The 23,604-nt window shown below is 42.1% G+C and overlaps 2 protein-coding genes across 2 annotated transcripts in view; one reads left to right on the plus strand and one right to left on the minus strand.

The window, feature by feature from the left end:
• The window catches only part of LOC133506409 (sialoadhesin-like), a 42,191-nt gene extending 38,899 nt beyond the window's left edge, over positions 1-3,292 (plus strand). The window contains 3 exon segments of the mRNA XM_061830527.1: positions 744-786; positions 1,596-1,739; positions 2,766-3,292. Coding sequence (XP_061686511.1) covers positions 744-786; positions 1,596-1,724 — 172 coding nt within the window. The 3' untranslated portion in view covers positions 1,725-1,739; positions 2,766-3,292.
• Positions 3,293-3,975: 683 nt separating this feature from the next.
• LOC133506502 (complement C3-like) overlaps positions 3,976-23,604 on the minus strand; it is a 37,266-nt gene continuing 17,637 nt past the window's right edge. The window contains exons 21-44 of the mRNA XM_061830715.1: positions 19,279-19,546; positions 19,050-19,135; positions 18,319-18,458; positions 17,993-18,202; positions 16,598-16,658; positions 16,249-16,332; positions 15,969-16,172; positions 14,014-14,089; positions 13,755-13,917; positions 13,156-13,263; positions 12,458-12,617; positions 12,152-12,312; positions 11,840-11,995; positions 9,571-9,630; positions 9,418-9,508; positions 8,206-8,257; positions 7,929-8,016; positions 7,722-7,811; positions 7,520-7,625; positions 6,292-6,381; positions 6,138-6,221; positions 5,978-6,058; positions 5,765-5,912; positions 3,976-4,219 (exon numbers count right to left, since the gene is read on the minus strand). Of these exons, the coding sequence (XP_061686699.1) occupies positions 4,078-4,219; positions 5,765-5,912; positions 5,978-6,058; positions 6,138-6,221; positions 6,292-6,381; positions 7,520-7,625; positions 7,722-7,811; positions 7,929-8,016; positions 8,206-8,257; positions 9,418-9,508; positions 9,571-9,630; positions 11,840-11,995; positions 12,152-12,312; positions 12,458-12,617; positions 13,156-13,263; positions 13,755-13,917; positions 14,014-14,089; positions 15,969-16,172; positions 16,249-16,332; positions 16,598-16,658; positions 17,993-18,202; positions 18,319-18,458; positions 19,050-19,135; positions 19,279-19,546 (2,909 nt within the window). The 3' untranslated portion in view covers positions 3,976-4,077. The remainder of the gene's footprint in view (positions 4,220-5,764; positions 5,913-5,977; positions 6,059-6,137; positions 6,222-6,291; positions 6,382-7,519; positions 7,626-7,721; positions 7,812-7,928; positions 8,017-8,205; positions 8,258-9,417; positions 9,509-9,570; positions 9,631-11,839; positions 11,996-12,151; positions 12,313-12,457; positions 12,618-13,155; positions 13,264-13,754; positions 13,918-14,013; positions 14,090-15,968; positions 16,173-16,248; positions 16,333-16,597; positions 16,659-17,992; positions 18,203-18,318; positions 18,459-19,049; positions 19,136-19,278; positions 19,547-23,604) is intronic.

The raw sequence follows: 23,604 nt of genomic DNA on the forward strand, positions 1-23,604 counted from the left end.
AAGGCAAAGCTCTCAATTTACCAGTTCTGTTCTACGTTCCAACCCTCACCTATGGGCACGAGCTGTGGGTTGTGACCAAATGATCAAGATTCCGGATACAAGCGGCCAAAATGAGTTTCCTCTGCAGGGTCTCCGGGCTCTCCCTTAGAGTTTGGGTGAGAAGTTCAATCATCTGGGAGGGACTCAGTGTTGAGAGGAGGCAGATGAGGTGGCAGGGCTATCTGATCCAGATGTCTCCTGGGTGCCTCTCTGGTGAGGTTTACTGGACACATCCCACCCGAAAGAGACCCCGGGCATGACCCGGGACATGGTGAAGAGGGAATACCTGGGCTGGGAATGCCTCGGAATCCCTCCAGAAGAGCTGGACGAAGTGGCTGGGGAAAGAGAAGTCTGGGTATCCCTGCTGAAGCTACTTCCCCCACAACCCAACCCGGAAAAGTGGTAGAAGATAGATGGATGGATGACTGGATGGATGGATGGACAAAATTGCACATTTTAAGTAGTAAAAATGGGAAATCAAAATTTTAATTCATAAATTTTTTTTCATGGTAAAAATGATAAATTTGATCAATAGATAAAAACATCTGGAAATATAAATTGGTAAGAAATGTGATTAAAAAATTATATAAAATAGATTATTTCATATTGATTCAATTATGAAAACAAATATAACAAAAGTATAATAAAAATGTATTTCTCTTGTTAAAATGGTTGATTGCGGTTGCTGTTGTTTCTTTTTGTAGGAAAAAGATTGCATCAAAGCACACAACACAGTCTGAAGCTCAGGTGAGAAAAACATTTGTGTTTTAAGTGCTGAATGTAAAACACAGTTGTCTAATGGTCCCAAAAAATGTTTAAAAAATTCAAGATCTCAAAAAAAAAAAATAGATTTACAAATATATCTGTTGGGAATTTTTTAAAAATATTATAACCTACGTAGGAAGGGGGAGAACATGGAAACTCCACACAGACGGGGCAGGGATTTGAACCCCGGTCCTCAGGACTATGAAGGAGTTTTCACCAAAATTTTAAATATTAAAAAAGGAGATAATTATTACACAAAAAAGTAAAACTGTTACTGTTAAAAATGTTACAAAATTTTAGACATTTTATTATAAGTTGTAAAATATTAAAAATCTAATTTCTTACTCTATTAAATATGAGCATTTACAAATATTTTCCAAAAATGTTTCAACATAAATGGTCAGGATAAAAAATGGAAAATAAGGTTAGCTGGCATGTTTAAAACTGCATTAAAATTGCTTTATTAAATGCTAAAATTGTTAAGACTGTCAAAAATATTGAATATTTGTAAGCTCTTAAGTTTTAAAAGGTTTAGAATGTTTTTTAAGTTGAAAATATCAGACAATGATAATTCTATATTAATTCCAAAAAAATTGCTCAAAATCTTTTGAAAAAAATAAAGTTTTACTTTGAGAAAATTGTTAAGTAACAACAAAATTTCTAAAAATACATCTATTTTTAAAACTGTGGAAACATGTTTTTTAAAAATGCAAAAAAACAAAAAATAAAAAAAGTACAAAATACAGCACATAAAAGTGAAGATTGAGAAAAATCTTTCAAACTCCGCTCAGCAAACGGCAAGTGCAGACAGTGATGGGAATCATCAACACGAGCTGGTCTACTCCGTGGTGACATTCTCCAAAAACGCTCCCACATACGCCAACGCGAATCGGTACCAGGACAACGGTCAGTTGCAGTGACAGCCGAGCCTCAAGGTGAGCTCACCATCCTTCTTTTGTCCTTTTTTTTTGCCCATTCTAATGACTCTTATGAGCCTCTTAAAATCGACACAGATATCCTAATATCCGTCTGAATCCAACACGAGTCCCCCATATATCATCTATTACTGCACTATGGAAAATGTTTTCACACATATCTTCCCTCAACACTCGATTCACATATCAACATAAAAAATTGGGTGGACACAAGACTTATAACAGCGCACACAAAGTCCTAAGGGCCCAAGCTCTAAATTGAACAGGAAGTCAACTAGTTTGGTCTTGAGCAGCCATTTTGGCCGCATTTCCTCAGGAGCCGACAAGAAATTGGGTGGACATTTATCTTGTCAAGAGGCATGAGAAAGAAGTCTTTCTTTCTTTTCTGAAATTGAACAGGACATCTGCTAATTTGGTTTGAAGCAGCCATTTTGGGCGAATTCCCTCAATCATACCCTGAGAAATTTTTGGGGAAAAAAAATTGCTCCTGAAACGAATGAAATTCAACATGAAAATGAGTGGAAATATCTAGCGTGAAAGGATGAACAAAAATTAGTCCAATGCCGGAAATTAAACAGGAAGTTGGCTATTTTGGGTTGAAGCAGGCACTTTGAGAGTGAAATCTATAAAAATAATCATTTAAAAAAAGCCTCAGGCACTAGTTTCACCGAACTACATGAAATTCAGTGAACAATTCTCTCATAACAGGATACACACCAAAAAAATGACCCATGGATAAAATTAACCAGGAAGTCATCCACTTTGGGTTGAAGCAGCCTTTTTGAGCCTATTCCCTCTCTAGTGCCCGGTGGAAAAATCAGTGTGTGTGTGTGTGTGGGGGGGGGGGGGGGGGGGCGAATAGCCCCTGGCAGCAGTTTTACTGATAGAGAAAATTGGGTGGCCATGTGTGTCATAACAGGAGGCTCCAAATCATTCCCAAGTCTGAATTGTATCACTTTCATCACATAGCATGGCTTCGGTTCTATTGTACTACCTGACGATGGCCTATGGTCTTTCCATCTACAGGCCAAAGGCTCGAGCGGAACCCGACGTGTCCGTACTGTGCGCCACAGTGCAGAAAAACAAGATCTGAACTCATTGTGCTTGACTTTTTTCCCCACATCATTAATTAGTTGATAAATTGCGTTGTATTAAGTCTTTATACAGTATATACAGTCTTGCATATAGAAATGCTGGTAATTTTTTCTTTTTTAACTTTCCCCATGTTTATTATCATTGAAATGCATGTTAAAATTGAGTGGGGGATGATTATCATATTTTTGAATGCATATTTTGCAATGATAACTTTTTTTTATTTGAAAGACCGATTTGTTTTTTTTTCCAAGAGCTTACATTATTTCTACAGTTGAATGGCCGTATTTTTGATTTTTTATGTTTGAATCTGAACAATGTGCCACTTCTTTTTTTTAATGCTTGAATGTCAGGTATGAACGTTAATGTTAAAATATATCCCATACAACGAAGAAAGTTTTTGCTGTGGTGTCATTTTGACCCTGGAACAGACTTCCTTTTTTCCATTTCAATGACTTCAAAAATTTCAAAATGATCTAAAAATGGCAACAAAAAAAAAAGACTACTACAACATCTGAACTTCAGCAACCTAAGTGGTGACATTTGTGAGCTGACCCCCATTTGACATGTTAAAAGGTTTTTGGTTAATTCTGAACATAGCCACGTCACCACTTTGCAACTAAGTAAGTAACTATATGTAAATTGAGGATGTAAAAGTAACCAAGTAACTGTAAGTAGGTAACTAATGAAGCAAATACATATCAGGAAACGCAAACTAGAATAGCTGAGGGTTGTTTTGAGCAACTGGAGGCACTTTCAACAGTGGCACTTGTGTTTGTGTTTGTTAAATTTGAATGTAATTGGTTAATTCTGAACACGCCCACCTCCCTGTTAAAAGATGGTGTGAACACTTGCGCAACCACGTTATCGCAGTTGGTTATTTTTACTACTGCTCTCTTCTTCTTTGAAATTGAGTTCTACAGAGTCTAGGTCACATGAATGATGGAAAAAGTTTCGAAAGAATTTAGGTTGGTTTTCTCGTTTGTCACGAAAAATGATTTTGAACATTTGAACATTCAAACTTCATATTCAGTGTATATGTGTACACTGTATGCATATCAAACTGATTCTGTTTTAATTACCTTAATATATGACAACCATGTTCGAGGACTTTTATTGTAAAGAAAGAGGATCATAAGTCGGCATTATGTACTTCCTGTTTTGAAAAAAAAAAAACCCTCACTTCCAAACAAGGGAAGAGACCAAAAGTCCAACTGACGTATGCTCATACAGAACAGAAAGCGTCTCACAAGCGGCAGCCATTGAGCGAGAGTTCTGTGGCGGCGGCCTTCAACTTGGCGCATTTGTCCTGCAGGAGAGCGGCGGCGCAGTCGTCGGGCGACGGCCAGCGCTCCACCCACGTGCCCGCCCCCAACGTGTACACGAACCTGACACACCAGAAATACACCAAAATTGGCTTACATACTCGCACTCTGAGATAGAGATGTTAGTGAGGGGGGGATAGAAGTACTGATTTAAATCCTGGAGAAAAAAAATAAGGGACAGATTCAACTCGGTACTTATGTACACAACACACACACAATGTATGTCTGTTGTTGGTTTGTTCTGTCAATTGTTTGCTTGGCTCTGAGATGTCACCAGGTAGCAGGAAAATTTCCAATCAGTAACATTTTCAGCAAATTACAGAGGGTACGTTTCCCCCACCCAAACAAACTTTGAACAGGCGAATTATTAAATGTGGTTAACTGTTTGGACAACTTGGCGTGATTAAAGGGGAAATCCAGTGCTTTGCATCAACAGTGTATCCACTAGGTCGTGTAATATGAACCCTATTTTTACAATGTGATGTTAAATCCTCTCTCATTTAATAGTGATGTGAGAAGATCTTTATCGACAATTACGAATTTTCAGGGGCACTGCCATTTTCGCGAGTCACACGACCTACATGCACGGATTTGACATGTACTGTGCCACAACAAAGGCTCAATTACATGGGACACCATTAATGCCCAGCACCGATTTCTCGTATTTATCCTCATCTGAGGAAGAAATAGTAGTATCGGTTGATTGGGAAGACCGAGGAATACTTCCATACAGATTTGAACCTGTGGCTGTAATTAATGTTGAATATTTGGATGGTTCTTCAGGCGGAATGTCGCGGAGTCTGACTACTCGGAGGCCTACGCGTGACATAAGTGCGCAAACAAAAGCCCCCGGGAGCTTCGGGCCGGCAGCCGCAGAGGGTTCTTTGGACAGGAATGACGCGGAGGCTGACGAGCGAGCTCCGGTGGCGGTGGCCGTTAGCCGAGCTTCCAGGTAGCGGAGGCCATTAGCCGAACTTCAGCAGCGGCAGAGGCCTTTAGCCCACCTTCGGCGTCTGGGGCTAACGGCCTCCGCAGCCTGGAAGCTCGATTCATGGCCTGCCCCCGGAGCTCGCTCGTCAGACTCCACGTCATTCGCGTCCGAAGAACCATCCGCTGCTGCCGGCCCGGAGCTCCGGGGCCCTTTGTTTATGCACTTATGTCACGCGTAGGCCTCCGAGTAGTCAGACTCCGCGACATTTCGCCCAAAGGTCATGTGACTCGGGAAAATGGCAGCGCCCCTGAAAATTCGTAATAGTCGAGAAAAATCTTCTCAAAACACTCTTAAATAAGAGAGGATTTAACATCACATTATCAAAATAGGGTACATATTACATGATCTATTGGACACATTGTTGATCCAAAGCACTGGATTTCCCCTTTAAGCAAAACTATATAAAATAGTTGACCTTCAAAAAAAGTTGCGTGTTCCTTGAAGCTGTTTAAGAGCAAGTGAACATCGCCTTCACTTTTATCCTATCAAGATAACGTTTCCAAAATGCTCTAAACTAGCGATTAATAACAACTCCAAAAAGTATTTTTACTTTTTACTTCCAAACAGTCCCCGAAATAAATGCTACATTTACCCACATTTCAACCCTCCTTGCATACCTGTTGTTGTCGGCGTCAACATCCCACTGGTCCTCCTTGGGGCCAATGATGAGATAAAGGGAGCCCACCTTCAAGTTCAGCCCCTCTCTGCACCCCCCGTGGGACACGAACACCCTGGTCTGACCCACTTCCACTCCTGCCTCCACACCTGCAACGACCATATTGAGTTTCCTCCTCAATCGCGCCCCCCCAGCCCAAAAAGGAAGCGCTCACCCAGTTTGATGACCCGCGTGATCTCCATCTCGTACTTGTCGTAGTAACTCTGTTGGATGCTGAGAACTTTCACCTGGAACACTGAAATCAGCAAGTGACAAGGTGATAAGGGGTGAGCAGCGTGAAAGTGTCTCTCATGTTTTTGGGGTACAAAAAGTACCGTGGTGCAGAGACTTGCAGGCAAAGGTCTCTCGCTCCTTGGCAGCAAAGCTGTCGCTGTCCGCTTTGGCCACGCAGCAGTCGCCTGTCGAGGTGAGCGAACAAAAGGGTTACAGTTCGAAAGTACATTTACGTTTGTTTGCGTGTGTTTTTACCCTGTGCGCAGCGGCAGATGTTTTCCTTGCAGATGTGCGTCAGATCCCCCTGATCTTGACGGGGTGTGTACGTCTTACTGCAGCGGTGGTCTACCAACAAAAAATATTACTAATATTGTCATTATTAACCTCAAATCAAAAAAACTAAAAACGGGGTGTTAGCATTATGCTAACGTAAAACGATGATTCTAAAATAAGCATTCCGCTATTAATTTGGCGTGACATTGAATCGTTCCACTATTACACAAAAATTAGCAATTAGCATTACGGTAACATTGGGTGGAAATTGACACGACATTGACATGCTAAAAAGATTGGTGGCGCAATATTTTTTAATGAAAGTATTTTAGAATTACATTGACTATTTTAACAGTGACACACAATTTTATCATAAATACAACTTTATACATTTCTAAAATATTTCAAGAGGCTTGGATGTCACGATATAGGAATGAATTATGCCAAAACCGCGCAGCAATGCAAAATAAATCTCTTAAAGAGAAATACATCTCAAAAGAAAAGCGTTTTGTATTTCTAAAGGAAAATTGTTTGTATTCGAGGTTATTAAAGCATGGGTTCTCTAACTTTGGAGTCTAGGGACCGTGTACCCCGAAATTCCATAGGAACCAATTTTCAAGGAAAAGGGTTGTAATTTTACAAAAGCATTTTTTTCATTTTAGAAAAAAAAATTAATTTTGAGGGGATAATGTTTAAAAAAACAAGAAAAAAAAGATTTATCTTGGATAACATGAGGAAAAAAAGTCATAATGTCGCAATATTACAATCAACGTTTAACAAGGGAAGAAATTTGCATTTTAACTCGTGAATTTGAAAAATAGACTTATTCTTTTAAAACTATACATTTTACTCTGGAAAAGATGCCTTATTTTCCATAACATAAGACTCCATTCTGGAAAATGACGCCTTTATTTCACGGAAAAAAAAGACTTTTTTCCAATTGCAATGCACCTTTTGTTCAAACCCTCCCGACTTATCCATCCACATCAATTTTCTGAACCGCTTATCCTCACTTGGGGAGCGGGAGTGCTGGAGCCTACCCCATCTATCTTTGGCTATATTCATGCAGTATATATAAAAAGTAGTAATTAATAATTAATAAATACAGTATAACCTCAGGTTGAGGACCACTGCATCACAGAGTGTGCCTAACGAAGTGATCAGTTTGAGTATCTACAGTACATATATTTATAAAGTATAAGAGCAGTACCTGGGTTGTAGTACTCATACACGGTGACTGAGGAGGGCTGCAGGAGGCCCACTTTGAAGTTCTGCTGAAGTCTGAAGATCAGGATTTCAGGTTCCTTGTGCGACACCTGCGTGAAGGGGAAGAGGACACCACAGCTGAGCCTGCAGCTGAAGTGACCCAGCAGAACCGTGTTTGCGTGCTCTTTCCCGGTTCCAGCAACTACCTTGAACAAGTGGATGATGAGGGAGCCCCTCTCGCTGAGGTTGTCCACCATCTTGAAGTTGTTGATGTAGCGGTCCACTGAATTGGACAGCTGCACACACACGCATTATGATATCTATCCCAGCTCTCAGGGAGACAAATTGTCAGTATAGAGCCCAGAGGGTTATTAATGAAACCAGAAAAATAGAACATGAAATAAAATGTGTACCATCTCCAGGTCCGAGTTTTCCGGGGTAAAGCCCGTGGGCAGATTGATATCCAGCACCACCATCCTGACGTCGCTGGATCCTAACGCTCTGCGCCCGTCATATACATTCGATCATAATCGGGATATTTATTGAGTTAGATGTTTATCTGGCATGCAAGGATTATTTGAGGTGAGGAATTTACTGAGTACTGCCATACTATATAGTGTTACAGTATTTAGTTTGTCGGCGTAAGCAGTGGCTGGAATTTGAAGTGGCTGACCCCACGGGGCCTCTCACCTGACTTTGATGGTCATCAGGTAGGACTTTTCCACATCTGCGGGAGGCTTTTCTGTTGCGGTTTAAGAACAATTTCAAAGAACAATTATTGTTGCTAGGCCAGACCAGTAATTCTGCCCAGCAACAAGTGACAAAAGAGGTGAAAAGAAACAGATTCTGTTGTTGTCTATTTGTAAAATTTCTGAATCAACCACTGTTTTGAGTAGCTAACGAGGAAAGCCCTGTTTTAATTTTTTTAATGTTGAGGGATTCAAATGACGATGTGGACAGGCACAAAAGCTAATCTTCGCCATTTTCCCAGCATCGTTATCACCATCGTTCATCCGGCCTCAGTTGTGAGCGTAATGCTACCATCTTGAGCTAAGTACAATTTAGTATTATTTTAGAGAAAACAAAAGTGCATTAGCTGGTGAGCTAATGAGCCAAACTTGTGATTTTCCCAGAATTTTTAGCTTAGCTGGGTAAATGTGCTAATGCCAGAGATGATCACAAGACATCACTTTAATTTGATTTGTTGCTTTTTTGAGCAGGGTTTTAAGGACTATGTGAATTGTTGCAAAACATTTTGTTAAAAAAGAATTATGGTCCTGATTTTCCTATTGTTTAGCTGGCATCACACATGTACATTGTTTACCACGGAGTTGTGTACATTTGACCATGTGGATGGCTGCATAGTCTGAAAGAAAAAAAAATACTCACCCAAATGATCTTCCAAGAATTGTTAACTTTGTTGGCTATGCAGTTGGGATGATCCGAATGCCAAGTGTTAATCAAATAATGCAAGCAATTTGAGCTAACAACTTTAGGGACTCAGAAGGCCATGTGGATGGCCACAAAGCTTCATCCAGAGCACAACTGTTTTGGATTGTTTTTAATCAAACATATGGGACAATCCTAGCATTTTGGACCAACTACACCATTTTACAAACAATGCCAGTAGCCTACATTGTTTACCTTGCAGCATACTAAAGGGGTGCCTGTTGATTTTTGAGGTACTTAAATGACTATGCAGACCGTCACATAGCTTTATCCACAGCCTGCCTTTCAGATCTTGGGTAATTCTAGGTTTTGGAAATGTAATAAAAACATTGTTTGTCCATATAGAAATACCTTTCCAAAGAGTAAAAATGGACATATAAACAATTCATACACTATGCTCCACTGTGATTGGTCAGTCTGCCTTGGGATGACAGGGCAAACCAGACAACTCACCGCTGGAATCCTCGACATCTACACTGAGCTCAAAGTGCTGGCAGGGGGTCTTTTCGTCGACTTCATGTAGCTGGTTGTAATATGTCACCACCTGGAATCATGACACGCATGTCAATTGATGCTTTGTGGAGGCCATCTTGTTACCCATCTCACCTCGAGTATTCCTTGCCCATTGCCTGTGGCCTCCACGGTCAGGTCCAGATTAGCTGGAAGCTGCGAAGAAGATCAAGAACAGGGAAACCAGGGTGGTAAAATAAAAATGCAGACAAATGTTAACATAAAATATCATGTTTGAACTAAATTCAGAGGCTAACGTTGGTCCTCTTTAAATCATTAGAGTTCCTGACCAGAAATTAACATTGCGGCAATAGTCGAAAGCTAACTTCAGAAGCTAATGTTAGAGTTAATGTTGGAAGCTAACTATAAAAGCTAAGCTGGGAATCTACCATTGAACGGTAACACAAGACACAACAATGGAAGCTAACATTCATTCTTGTTAATTCTAATCCTGGAGAAAAACCCGAGAAGCGAAAGTGGAAATTTAACATTGAAAGGTACCATTGGCGGTATCTATGGAATATAATAAGGGAATCCAGTGTTGATGCTAACATCGACCAACTTATTCTAAAGAATACTAGTGGGCGAGAAGATGCCTAAAGAATGGTGGAAAAGTGAGTTTGCTCCCATTTTCAAGAACAAAGGTGACTTGCAGAGTTTTGGCAACCATAGAGGAATAAAGTTAATGCGCCACACAATGAAGTTATGGGAAAGAGTAGTGGAGTGTATACTCAGGACAGAAGTCAGTATCTATGAGCAACAGCATGGTTTCGTGCCTCAAAAGAATACCACAGATGCATTATTTGGGTGGAGGATGCTCGTGGAAAAGTTCAGAGAAGGTCAGAAGGAGCTATAATCTGTCTTTCTAAACCTGGAGACAGCCTATGACAGAGTATCAAGAGAGGAACTGTGGTACTGCATGCGGAAGTCTGGTGTGGTGGAAAAACGTGTTAGAATAGTCCAGGACAAGTATGAGGGCAGCAGAACTGTGGTGAGCTGTGCTGTAGGAATAACAGAAGAATTTGAGGTGAAGGTGGGATTGAATCAGGGATCAGCTTTGAGCCGCTTCCTGTTCGTGGTAGTAATGGATAGGCTGACAGAATAGGTTAGACTGGAATCCCCTTGGACCATGATGTTCGCAGATGATATTGTGATATGCAGTGAAAGCAAGGACAAGGTGGAGGAACAATTAGAAAGATGGAGGCATGCACTGGTTAGCCGAAGTAAAACAGAATACACGTGCATGAATGAGAGGGGAGGAGGAGGAGGAGGAGGAGGAGGAAGAGTGAAGCTCCAGGGAGAAGAGATAGCGAGGGTAGATGACTTCAAATACTTGGGGTCGACAATACAGAGCAAAGGAGAGTGTGGTAAGGAAGTGAAGAAATGGCTCCAAGTGGGGTGGAACAGTTGCCGGAAGGTGTCTTGTCTTCTATGTTACAGAAGAGTCTCTGCGAGGATGAAGGGCAAAGTTTATAAAACAGTGGTGAGGCCGGCCATGATGTACGGATTAGAGACAGTGGCACTGAAAAGACAACAGGAAGCAGAACTGGAGGTGTCAGAAATGAAAATGTTGAGGTTCTTGCTCGGAGTGGGCAGGTTGAATAGGATTAGAAATGAGGTCATTAGAGGGACAGCTAAAGTTGGATGTTTTGGAGACAAGGTTAGAGAGAGCAGACTTAGATGGTTTGGACATGTTCAGAGGCGAGAGAGTGAGTATATTGGTAGAAGGGTGCTGAGGATGCAGCTGCCAGGCAAAAGAGCGAGAGGAAGACCAAAGAAAAGGTTGATGGATGTTGTGAGGGAAGACATGAGGACAGAGGGACTTAGGGAAGAAGATGCACGAGATAGGTTTAGATGGAAAAAGGTGACACGCTGAGCCAACCCCTAATGGGACACGCCGAAGGGAAAAAAGAAGAAGAGTGTTGATCCTAACATTGGAAGCCAACATTCGAAACTTACATTGAAAATTAATCTTACAGGTAATGTCAGAGACTAACATTAGCGCCATCACTGGAAAGTAATGTTGGAAGCTAATTTCTCCTTGGCGCTAACATTCCAGGTAACTTCAGACACTAACTTCAAAAGCTAATATTACAAGCTAACAGTGAGTTAACAGAAGTAATGATGGACACTAACGTTGGAATATAACTTTAAACATTACAATAGGAGGTAATATTGGAAGCTAATTTTGAAAGCTAATCAGGTAATATATATTGAAAGTTGACTTTAGGATAATATTTTTTTTTAAGAAAACTTTGGGAGCTACTGTTGGAGCAAACATTGGAAGCAAACGGGTAACGGAAGGAAAGTTCTGATGCTTTGGAGGTCCATGTGACTTCCTGTTTCTGTTCTGCGTGTGTCTCACCCGTGAAGATTTTGCAGTGTATGCTGTCTTGGCATTAAAATGGTATCGGATGTCGCGTCGGCCCGTTATCTTGACGTCAACGTCCAGGGAGAGCTCGCTGGCAACCCGAGTCTTCATCAGGTATTCAGACAGTGCCTGCAGCACCACCATGGTGGACTGACACCACCACCAACAGGTACAACAACACTGTCAGTAAATACTGTAGATGAAACTGTACAATGTATTAATAAAAAAAAAACAACTGCACGTGAAGGGTGAAGAGCTTTTCATAATTCTAATTATTAATGGTTATGATTAAGAAGCAAACAATACCTGAGTTGAGCCGTAACCTCCCCCCATCTTGCGCTGGCCGTTGATCCACTGGAAGGCTTTCCCGGCCTCCTGCATGCGACCCACCCTGACGAGAGCCAGTATGGCGTAACCGGTTGCCTCCAGCGAGAACAAATGGTTGTGAGCGTCTGGCCAGTGGCTCCCTGCAGGGGCCGCAGTTAGGACATTGAAACTCAATCGAAACACTAAACATGGTTTGAAACCCTTTTTTAAGCTTACATTGAAGCACTAGCCTTAACTTGTCAGTAAATTAACACAGGAAGAGCTACTTCTGGTTGAAGCATTTACCATCCGGAGATGCTGCAAGGAGCTGTCCTGTGGGGTCGTAGGCGCTGGAGCCTTTTCCCGCCAAGGCTAGCGCGTAGGAGGCGATGGCCACCGTGTAGGGCCTCCTGCCCGACGTCGCCAGCGCCTTCTCCAGGAACTCTGCTGTTTTACCGATCGCCTCCTGCAGGGCCCACAAACCAGCTCATGGAGTGACGTACATAAGTGTTTTCCAACAGCAATTGACAAGGAAAATTCCCGACTCACAAAAGGTTAGGGATACTCTGGTAGAAATAGTGAAATTTCCGGGTGAACCTAAAAGGCATCATAACCTTTATAGGTGAATTTAATTTGACCTGTAGATTTTTGAACGTACGAAGCGGACTGTTCCGTGTTTTGGTCAATATTTGCACAACTTGGTGCCCTCCAACAAGGAACGCAGAACAACAATAATCACAGCAGGGGTATGAGCCATGATGTTCACTTCCTTTCTGTGACTCTTCCAGTCTCTTCCAACAAATGTCCCGGTTCAATGAGAAAAGGTATTTCAGCAGTCTTCTTCATCCTGCTAATATACGCGCAACTTCTTTCCACATTTGGGATAATGCGTAAAACCACTTCTTCCTCACTGATGAATGGCGAAGGGGACGGTGACATTTCACCCGTGAGAACGTTAAACATCTGGAATTTATTTTTTCTCAAGAGGGGTTCAATTATTTCACCTCCAGGTTTTCCTGGCTGCAATGTATCCCCGCCTGCTCGGCCTCCGCCAGGGCGATGAGGACGAACGCCGTCAGCGTGATCTTGGGGTCGTTGCCCCGCAGGCCGCCCTTTGAGAACAAACACATGAGAGAAACTAAATTCAGCCAGGGTGGAGTAACATATGCCGTCCTAGATAGACAAACAACATTATTTACCCAAACTCTTCTTTGAATGCATGATCTGGACCAATAAAGCTTGTTTGATACCCGAACCCAGGTTTAAAACGTTCTTTGAAACTTTAACCTTATCTTGAAAAGCTAACTCACATTTAAAACCCTACTTTGAGAACAACCTTTATTTGTCACCTTAACTTTGTTCAAACCCCAAAACTTTGCAAATACTTAAATGAAACAATCCATTCCATCAATTTTTCAAACCCCTTATTGCAAACATTTACACTGGCTCCAATCCCACTTTGAAACCGTTACCATTCCTGAAGTCCCCTTTGTGAGATTGTACAATGTCTAAAATGATCAACTTTTGATCAGTCATACTGTATGTGTACACTCCAGTAGATGCTTTGTGCCCACGTGTATTGATTTTAAAATGTGTATCTTACAGTCATGGTGGTACTGTAGACCGGGTTGTCTTCCACAAAGTGTCCGATGGGGAGTTTGAGCTTGTTGCGCACAAGGAAAGCGAGGGGGTCGCACACCTGCTGCATGTCCACGCCGATGACCGAGTGAGCCATGGAGAACACCTTAACCACGTACGCCGTGATCCTGAGCACCAGTCATCATCCGCTTATTATGATTATTATTATTATTATTATGAGTATGATGATTACGCATATGAATAGATGCGCAGCTGTGATGTACCAGGTGCTTGCGCCCTCCCTCCTGTAGGGGGGGTAAGAGCCGTCACTTTTCTTGTAGGCCAGCTGGTTCTGATAGCCTGAAAATAGCGAGAAAAAACACATAATGCAGATCATTTAGTTATCAAGATACTGTACACATCGATCCAGTCATTTATCTGTGTACAACTCATCCATATCTCCAATAATCATCAGTCTATATACTAGCCACCCAACCAACAAGCCATTTGTACATCTACAGTGAAGAAAATAAGTATTTGAACACCCTGTAATATTGCAAGTTCTCCCACTTAGGGAGGGGTCTGAAAATTGTCATCATAGGTGCATGTCCACTGTGAGACAGATAATCTGAAAAGAAAAATTCAGAAATCACAATGTATGATATTTTAACAATTTATTTGGGTGATACCGGTACAAATAATATGTTATGTTTAATATGTTAATGTTAACATTTGGTACAGTAGCCTTTGTTTGCAATTACAGAGGTCAATCGTTTCCTGTAGTTGTTCACCAGGTTTGCACACACCGCAGAAGGGATTTTGGCCCACTCCTCCACACAGATCTTCTCGAGATCAAACAGGTTTCTGGGCTGTCGCTAAGTAACAGCTCCCTCCAAAGATTTTCTACTGGGTTTAGGTCTGGAGACTGGCTAGGCCATGCCAGAACCTTGATATGCTTCTTACGAAGCCACTCCTTGGTTTTCCTGGCTGTGGGCTTTTGGTCATTGTCATGTTGAAAGACCCAGCCACGACCCATCTTCAATGCTCTGACTGGGGGAAAGAGGTTGTTCCCCAAAATCTCACAATACGTGGCCGCGGTCATCCTCTCCTTAATACAATGCAGTTGTCCTGTCCCATGTGCAGAAAAACACCCCCAAAGCATGATGCTACCACCCCCATGCTTCACAGTAGGGATGGTGTTCTTGGGATGGAACTCATCATTCGTCTTCCTCTAAACACGGTTAGTGGTATTATAAGCAAAAAGTTCCGTTTTGGTCTCATCTGACCACAAAGCTTTCTCCCATGACTCCTCTGTATCATCCAAATGGTCATTGGCAAACTTAAGACGGGCCTTGACATGTGCTGGTTTAAGCAGGGGAACATTCCGTGCCATGCATGATTTCAAACCATGACGTCTGAGTGTATTACCAACAGTCACCTTGGAAACGGCGATCCCAGCTCTTTTCAGGTCATTGACCAAGTCCTGTCGTGTAATCCTGCGCTGATTCCTCACCTTTCTAAAGATCATTGAGACCCCACGTGGTGATATCTTGCATGGGGCTCCACTCCGATGTTTAGCTTCTTCCATTTTCTAATGATTGCTCTAACAGTGGACCTTTTTTCACCAAGCTGCTTGGCAATTTCTCCGTTGCCCTTTCCAGCTGTGTGGAGTTTTACAATTTTGTCTCTGGTGTCTTTGGACAGCTCTTTGGTCTTGGCCATGTTACAAGTTTGACTCTAACTGATTGTATGGGGTGGACAGGTGTGTTTATGCAGCTAACGACCTCACACAGGTGGCTTTGATTCAGGATAATACATGTAGTGGAGGTGGACTTTTAAAGGTGGTATAACAGGTCTTTGAGGGTCAGAATTCTAGCTGATAGACAGGTGTTCAAATACTTATTCGTATTTAGACGTATCACACAAATAAATCCTACATTGTGATTTCTGGATTTTTCTTTTTAGATGATCTCTCTCACAGTGGACATGCACCTATGATGAAAATTTCAGACCCCTCCATGATTTCTAAGTGGGAGAACTTGCAATATAGCAGGGTGTTCAAATACTCGTTTTCTTTACAGTATGTATTAACCAACCATATCCTCTCCATCATTCATTCATGCATGTATCATCCATCCATTCAAGTCCAAACTTTATCTGCTATGCATTAACGCATGAACATTCATGCATATATGTAAAATCCCACCATTCATGACTATCTTCTATCAATGTGGCACACCTCTCTTGATGTATTTCAGCGCGTCGGCCTTGCGCTCCACTCCCACAGCCTCCCAGTCATTCGTCCTCTCCAGGTAGATGGTGGCGATGAGCGGCAAGGTGATGCTGGCAAGGTTCTGCTCGACGCAGCCGCCCGGCATGCGGATCAGAGAAGCCAGCGAGTCGTCGGTGATAGAGTTATCGATGCTGTCGGCCAACACGTTCCCTGGGGGAAGTCGGTGGGAGATGCTAGGTGGCGTCAGCCATCACGTTGGTACCTTTTATTCCGTGTGGTGACTGACCTCGAACGTTGATAAATGTTTCTGGCGTCGAGTTTGGCACCACCCCCTCCAGTTCCACCTTGCCTACACGGACGCTCTGCTTACCTGCACAAAATGGAAGCAAAACGTCCGCTACGTTTCATGTTGCTAAGTGAAAAACTGATTCCAGGGGATGAATACAAAAATGGCCAAAATGAATCTAAAACGGAACCCTAAAATTGCAATGCCTTTTCGGCCATGGGTTCTTGAGACTTTTTGGTGTGTCTGCTCATCACAGACATGCCTTCCAAATTTCACGGTGTTAAGTAAAATGAGATCCGGGGGATGAATTGTCAAAAACAGAACTTGTGTCTGAAATAAATGTCCACACCTCCTTCGGCTCTTGGGTTCAAGATAGTGCTCCACACTTTGGTCTTTTGGACACCATCCATCTGTTTGGGTGCAAAGAGAGAACAACTATTTTAATTGTAAGACAACTGGAGAATGCAATTTCTGAAGCAACAACACCGTGTGAATGCGGCAGCACTGATGCTGAACTTTAAATGCTTTGAAAATCATTGACTTGTTGAATTATTGAAGAATCTTTTTTTTTTTCAAAGACTAATTACAATTACCTAATGGATGTGAATTGGTCAAAAATCTCCATCTAAAGAAAATTTTCTTTAAATTTACTTGTAAGTATAGAATTTTGTTTTTTTAAATTAAGAATTCTTTAAATTTGGAAAACAGTAGCCTGAATGTTGTGAACAAACATTTTCATGTACAGTAAATGTTTGTGAATGCCTTACCTGGGTTGAAAATTTTGAAAGCTGAGAAAATTTTAAAATGTCTCCATAAATTAAGGGAGTTTTAAAATGGACAATTCTGAATTCTGGAGAAATTGGAAATTTTGGAATGTGGAAAATAGTTTCGTAAGTCGTTTTCTGGATGAGGTGAATCCCTCCATCCATTCATCTATTTTCTTCGCTGCTTATCCTCACAAGGGTCTCGGGGAGTACCGGAGCCTATCCCAGCTGTCGTCGGGCGGGAGGCGGGGTGGGTGCCAGCCAATCACAGGGCACATAGAGACAAACAGCCACAGTCACAATAACAATCGCACCTATGGGCAATTTAGAGTGACCAATTAATGTTGCATGTTTTTGGAATGTAGGAGGAAGCCGGAGTGCCCGGAGGAAACGCACGCAGGCACGGGAAGAACATGCAAACTCCATACAGGCAGTTCCGGAATTGAACCCGGGACCCGAGAAATGCGAGGCCAACGCTTTTACCAGCTGATCCACCTGTGTCGCCCTGAGGTGAATCAACATTTTGAATTTGTAATGGTTTGGATCGGTTGCAAAATGCGCAAGGATGAGGTGAACTTATGAAATGTGCCCATTGATTTAAGCAAATTTTAAAATGGAAAGTTTGGAATTTGGGGGAAACTAGGGATTTTAAATTTGTAATGCTTTTGCGAAATGTTGAAGTTGAAATCAATTTTGTCAATTGTCTCCATTAATCTGGGAAATGTATCATTGATAATGTCAAATATGAAAAACTTTGGAAATGTAGAGAATGTGAATAATACTTTCCAAAGAGTCCTGAATGACCTGAAAGGTTTGACGTTGGAAAGGTTTGAATTGAGCAAATTGATTGTGAAATAAGAGAGGATGAATTCAATCAGGAAAACATCTCCATTCATTTTAAGTGGATTGTTTTCTGTGACAATCCTGAAAAAATGTGCTAATTTTGGTCATGTACAAAATCATTGACGGCCAACGCTCACCACCACCCGCAGGAGTTTCTGGACGCGGTCTCCGTCCAGCATATCTCGGGCCACCACCATCACCTCGATGGGGAGCTGCCCCACCGCCAGGGGCATGATGGTGTAGGGCACTGCCTTGGACGTGCCCGCCGGCAGGGTGACTTCCTGGGTGTGGCGGTCACGGAAGGCCACGCTGCACATGTCGTCTGTCTTCATCAGCACAACACGGACCTGAAAGGGAGACGATTAGTCACGACGGCGGTCAGCCACCAAAACTGCAGGTTTTTTTTCCACCCTATATGCATACATCTTGACGCCAAAACTGCGCAAAAGAAGCTTTGACTTACGTGCAGGTCGTCTTGAGCGTAGTTGTGGATGACAGCCTTAATCTCCACCTGCTCATTCCTGGCCACAGAGTACGGAAGCTTCAGGTCCACGAAGAAGGGCTTCCACGCCTTGATGTTGTATGGCTCGGCCACGCAGAAACCTGAACGAAGATTAACATCCCGTTAAAAAAAAAAAAAAAAAAGACTGCTGTTTAATAAGAACAAAAATTAAAAAAAAAAAATTAAATGCCGGGAAATCATTTGCATTGCTTTGAAATAACTAACGCACTCAAACAAAACATACCATTATTTACTACATTTAAAAAAACGTCATTAAATAATACAAATGCCACCCAAAAATCATTTTAAATGCTATAAAATCCCATTCACTAAATACCAATGTTAAAATCATGAATAATTCATTACATGTGTGCTGATAATAATGTACGACATGAAAAAAAAAATACAAGTCTATTAAATGAATAAATAATTAATGGAAAATACTACTGATTAAATACAAATATCACGATAAACCAATACTTCATGACAAATAAAATTCCATGAAATAAGTAAAATAATGAGTAAAACTACCGTTTAATATTGAAAAATGCCATTAAATTATCAAAATTTTATACATTAAATACAAATTTCTCCATATTATGCCTCATGAAATAATTCAAGTGCCTTTGGAAAATTCATTTAAAAAAATGAGCACAGTGTGTAAGTGTAGGTGAACCCGCTAGTTTACCGACCGGTGTTCGGCGAGGCGCTGACGGCAAGGATGCCCCACTCCGTGATGCTGTCGGGCAGGGGATGGCTCACCTCGCTGGACGCCAGCCTGACGCCAATCAACACACACACCGACATACTGTAGTTGAAAATGATCTAGGCCAATGATCTCTAGCCAGATGAGTCACTGTGCCGCCATTTCACATTGCCTTTACTTATATTTTTTGGTATTTAATTTTTGCCTTCCCTCACCCGTCTCTGTCAGCCTCATTGGGCAGCCTGAGGTCGGTCCAAAGCCAGGACTCGAAGAACCTAAAGCGCAGATACAAGTCGTTCTCGTCCAGGTACCGTTCTTCTTCCTCCTCCTCGTAGTCGTCTACTTGTTCGCGTTCAGCGTCTGCCTCGGGTTCCGGGCGCACTTCCTCACGCTCCATGGTGCGTGCCGCTGTGTAAACACTGCTCTGCAAGACCTTGTGGGCATCGGTGTATGTAGGAGTGTTGGTCCTACGTCCTCCCCAATCTGGAAGAAATAAGGCACACTACATCGCTACAAGTTGGAGATGGCCACTGTTGTGACAAGAAAGATGAGTTGGGAGGATTTAAGTACAGTAACTAAGTGAGAAGGTACTTAACTAAGTCAGAACCAAGTAAGTAAGAAATAAATTAGTATGTAGGTAAGTCTCTAGTCAGATCCATTAATATCAGGACATCGACCCAATTAACACCTCCGCAAAGGATTTGAAATGACTTGCAAGTTGCAATTGATTCAGTGCCCAGGGAATGAAATGACCAGGATAAATGAGAATATCCATCCAAAACTGAGACAATTGTTTTTGGCAATAAAGAAAAGAGAATTGTTGTTAGTAAACACCTGGACTGTCTTTCTTTAAAAACCAAAGACCAAGTCCGAAACCTTGGTGTTCTGATTGATTCCGACCTGACTTTCAACAATCATATCAAATCAATCACAAAAACTGCCTTCTATCATGTGAAGAACATATCTAGAGTGAAGTCTTGTAGGTGTCAAGCAGACCAGGAAAAGCTCATCCATGCTTTTTTCTCAGGTACACTTGACTACCGTAATGGTCTTCTGAATGGACTTGCCAAAAAGAGTATTAAACAGCTGCAGCTCATTCAGAATGCTGCAGCTCGCGTTCTGACCAAAACAAAGCAGTCAGAGCATATAACGCCAATCCTAAATTCCTTGCACTGGCTTCCAGTCAGCTTTTGAATAGAATTTAAAGTTCTGCTAATGGTCTATAAATCACTAAATGATTTAGGTCCTGAATACATGAAAGAAATTCTTACGGAATACAAACCCAGTAGAGCTCTGAGATCGACCCACTCAGGTCAAATAGTGGAGCGCAGAGTCCAAAGCAAACATGGTGAAGCAGCATTTAGCTATTGTGCTGCACACAAACGGAATAAGTTGCCAACAGTGGTGACGTCTGCCCCACGTGTGAATGTTCTTAAATCCAGATTGAAAACTCTTCTTTTTTCCTCATGCTTTTTACAATATTTCCACTTTTTGATCATATTACTTTCACTGTATGCAGTTTTAATTGTCTTTTTTTTAAATATTTTGTTTGTCATTTTTATTGTTTTTATCCCGTTTTAAATGTTTTATTTCTTTGCTTTCAAATGCCTTGAATCGTGTAAAGCACATTGAGTTACCTTGCGTACGAAATGCGCTATACAAATAAATTTGCTTGCTTGCTTGCATTTTCTTTGTCGCTCATCCTCACGAGGGTCGCGGTAAATGAGAATATTCGTAAGTATTTGAAATGAGAAACACAAATGTGAATTAACAGCAGACTTTCATTCTTAATGTCAGGGTGTTGGCATCCAATTCAGGTGAACCGTGTGAGGTTTACAACAATTTGAATATTTACCTCCCGCTTTTTATGGGACAAATTGGCTGATCTGCCAATATTCAGCCAGATGCATTGAACGGAACTTCACAGTGTGACTAAAGCACACTCTACTGCGAGAGCGACCGTAGAGGGTTTTTTTTCCAAGGCAAAGAAGAGGAATGTTATGAAATGGCCAAGTCATTCACCAGATCTGAAGCTGATTGAGCATGCACTTCATTTGTTGGAGGCGAAACCGGAGAAAAAATGCCCAAGCAACAAAGAGCAGGAAGTGATGACGCTTGCAGTGCTTGGCCGGCCATTACCAGCAATGAGATCCAGCATCTAGTTACTCTTGGTCCCTGAAAAAGTGAGATGCCCGTATATAAACTATTGTAATTTCGAAACTGTTCACCTGATTTGGATCTAAATACCCTCAATTTAAAGTTGAAAGTCTGCAGTTAAGGGACATCTTTGTTTCATTTCAAATCTGTCAAAGTGTTGTTTATAGCAGAAACAATGTTAATTGTGCTCATGTCCCAACATCTATGAACCTGGCTGCCAACGAGAAGTACTGTAGGTAGGAAGTAAGGAGTATGCAAGGAAGAAGTAAGGAAGTAAGTACTTTAAGTGTGGAAACAATTAACTAAGAACGTAGTTGAGAAAGAAGTACTGTAAAGTTCAAGTTGTAATTATACTAAAAAGCAGACGGAACCGATAGCTGTATACGTTGGTGATCATTGACTTCTTCTTTTCCTTTCGGCTTGTCCCGTTAGGGGTCGCCACAGCGTGTCATCTTTTGCCATCTGAGCCTATCTCCTGCATCTTCCTCTCTAACCCCAACAGCCCTCATGTCTTCCCTCACCACATTCATAAACCTTCTCTTTGGCCTTCCTCTCACTCTTTTGCCTGGCAGCTCCATCCTCAGTACCCTTCTACCAATATACTCACTCTCACGCCTCTGAACATGTCCAAACCATCGAAGTCTGCTCTCTCGAATCTTGTCTCCAAAACATCCAGCTTTGGCTGTCCCTCTAATGGGCTCATTTCTAATCCTATCCAACCTGGTCACTCCGAGCGAGAACCTCAACATCTTCATTTCTGCTACCACCAGTTCTGCTTCCTGTTGTTTCTTCAGTGCCACCGTCTCTAATCCGTACATCATGGCCAGCCTCACAAATGTTTTATAAGCTTTGCCCTTCATCCTAGCAGAGACTCTTCTGTCACATAACACACCAGACACCTTCCGCCAGCTGTTCCAACCTGCTTGGACCCGTTTCTTCACTTCCTTACCACACTCACCATTGCTCTGGATTGTTGACCCTAAATATTTGAAGTCGTCCACCCTCGCTATCTCTTCTCCCTGTAGCCTCACTCTTCCCCCTCCACTTGTCTCATTCACGCACATATATTCTGTTTTACTTTGGCTAATCTTCATTCCTCTCCTTTCCAGTGTGTGCCTCCATCTTTCTAATTGTTCCTCCAACTGCTCCCTGCTTTCACTGCAGATCACAATATCATCTGCGAACATCATGGTCCAAGGGGAATTCAGTCTAATCTCATCTGTCAGCCTATCCATTACTACCGCAAACAGGAAGGGGCTCAGAGCTGATCCCTGATGCAGTCCCACCTCCACCTTAAATTCCTCTGTCACACCTAAGGCACACCTCACCATTGTTCTGCTGCCATCATACATGTCCTGTACTATTTTAACATACTTCTCCGCCACACCAGACTTGCGCCTGCAGTACCACAGTTCCTCTCTTGGTACTCTGTCATAGGCTTTCTCTAGATCCACGAAGACACAATGTAGCTCCTTCTGACCTTCTCTGTGCTTTCCCACTAGCATTCTCAAGGCAAATAATGCATCTGTGGTACTCTTTCTAGGCATGAAACCATACTGTTGCTCGCAGATACTTACTTCTGTCCTGAGTCTAGCCTCCACTACTCTTTCCCATAACTTCATTGTGTGGCTCATCAGCTCTATAGTTCTCACAGCTCTGAACATCCCCTTTGTTCTTAAAAATGGGAACTACAACACTTTTCCTCCATTCTTCAGGCATCTTTTCGCCCGCTAGTATTCTGTTGAATAAGTTGGTCAAAAACTCCACAGCCACCTCTCCGAAGTGCTTCCATACCTCCACTGGTATGTCATCAAGACCAACTGTCTTTCCATTTTTCGTCCTTTGTTGTGCCTTTCTGACATCCCCCTTAGTAATCATTTCCACTTCCTGGTCCTTCACTCTTGCCACTTCAACTCTTCCTTCTCTCTCATTTTCTTCATTCATCAACTTCTTTCCATCTATTTAGCACACTACTGGCACCAGTCAGCACATTTCCATCTCTATCCTTAATCACCCTAACCTGGTGCACATCCTTCCCATCTCCACCCCTCTGTCTGGCCAACCTGTAGAGATCCTTTTCTCCTTCTTTCGTGTCCAACCTGGTGTACATGTCTTCATATGCCTCTTGTTTAGCCTTTGCCACCTCTACCTTTGCCCTACGTCGCATCTCGATGTACTCCTTTCGCCTCTCCTCAGTCCTCTCAGTATCCCACTTCTTCTTCGCTAATCTCTTTCCTTGTATGACTCCCTATATTTTGGGGTTCCACCACCAAGTCTCCTTCTCCCCTTTCCTACCAAAAGACACACCAAGTACTCTCCTGCCTGTCTCTCTGATTACCTTGTTGTCCAGTCTTCCGTTAGCTTCTGCTGTCCATCGAGAGGCT

This window comes from Syngnathoides biaculeatus, chromosome 9, assembly GCF_019802595.1.
Source record: "Syngnathoides biaculeatus isolate LvHL_M chromosome 9, ASM1980259v1, whole genome shotgun sequence".
Classification (NCBI taxonomy): Eukaryota; Metazoa; Chordata; class Actinopteri; order Syngnathiformes; family Syngnathidae; genus Syngnathoides; species Syngnathoides biaculeatus.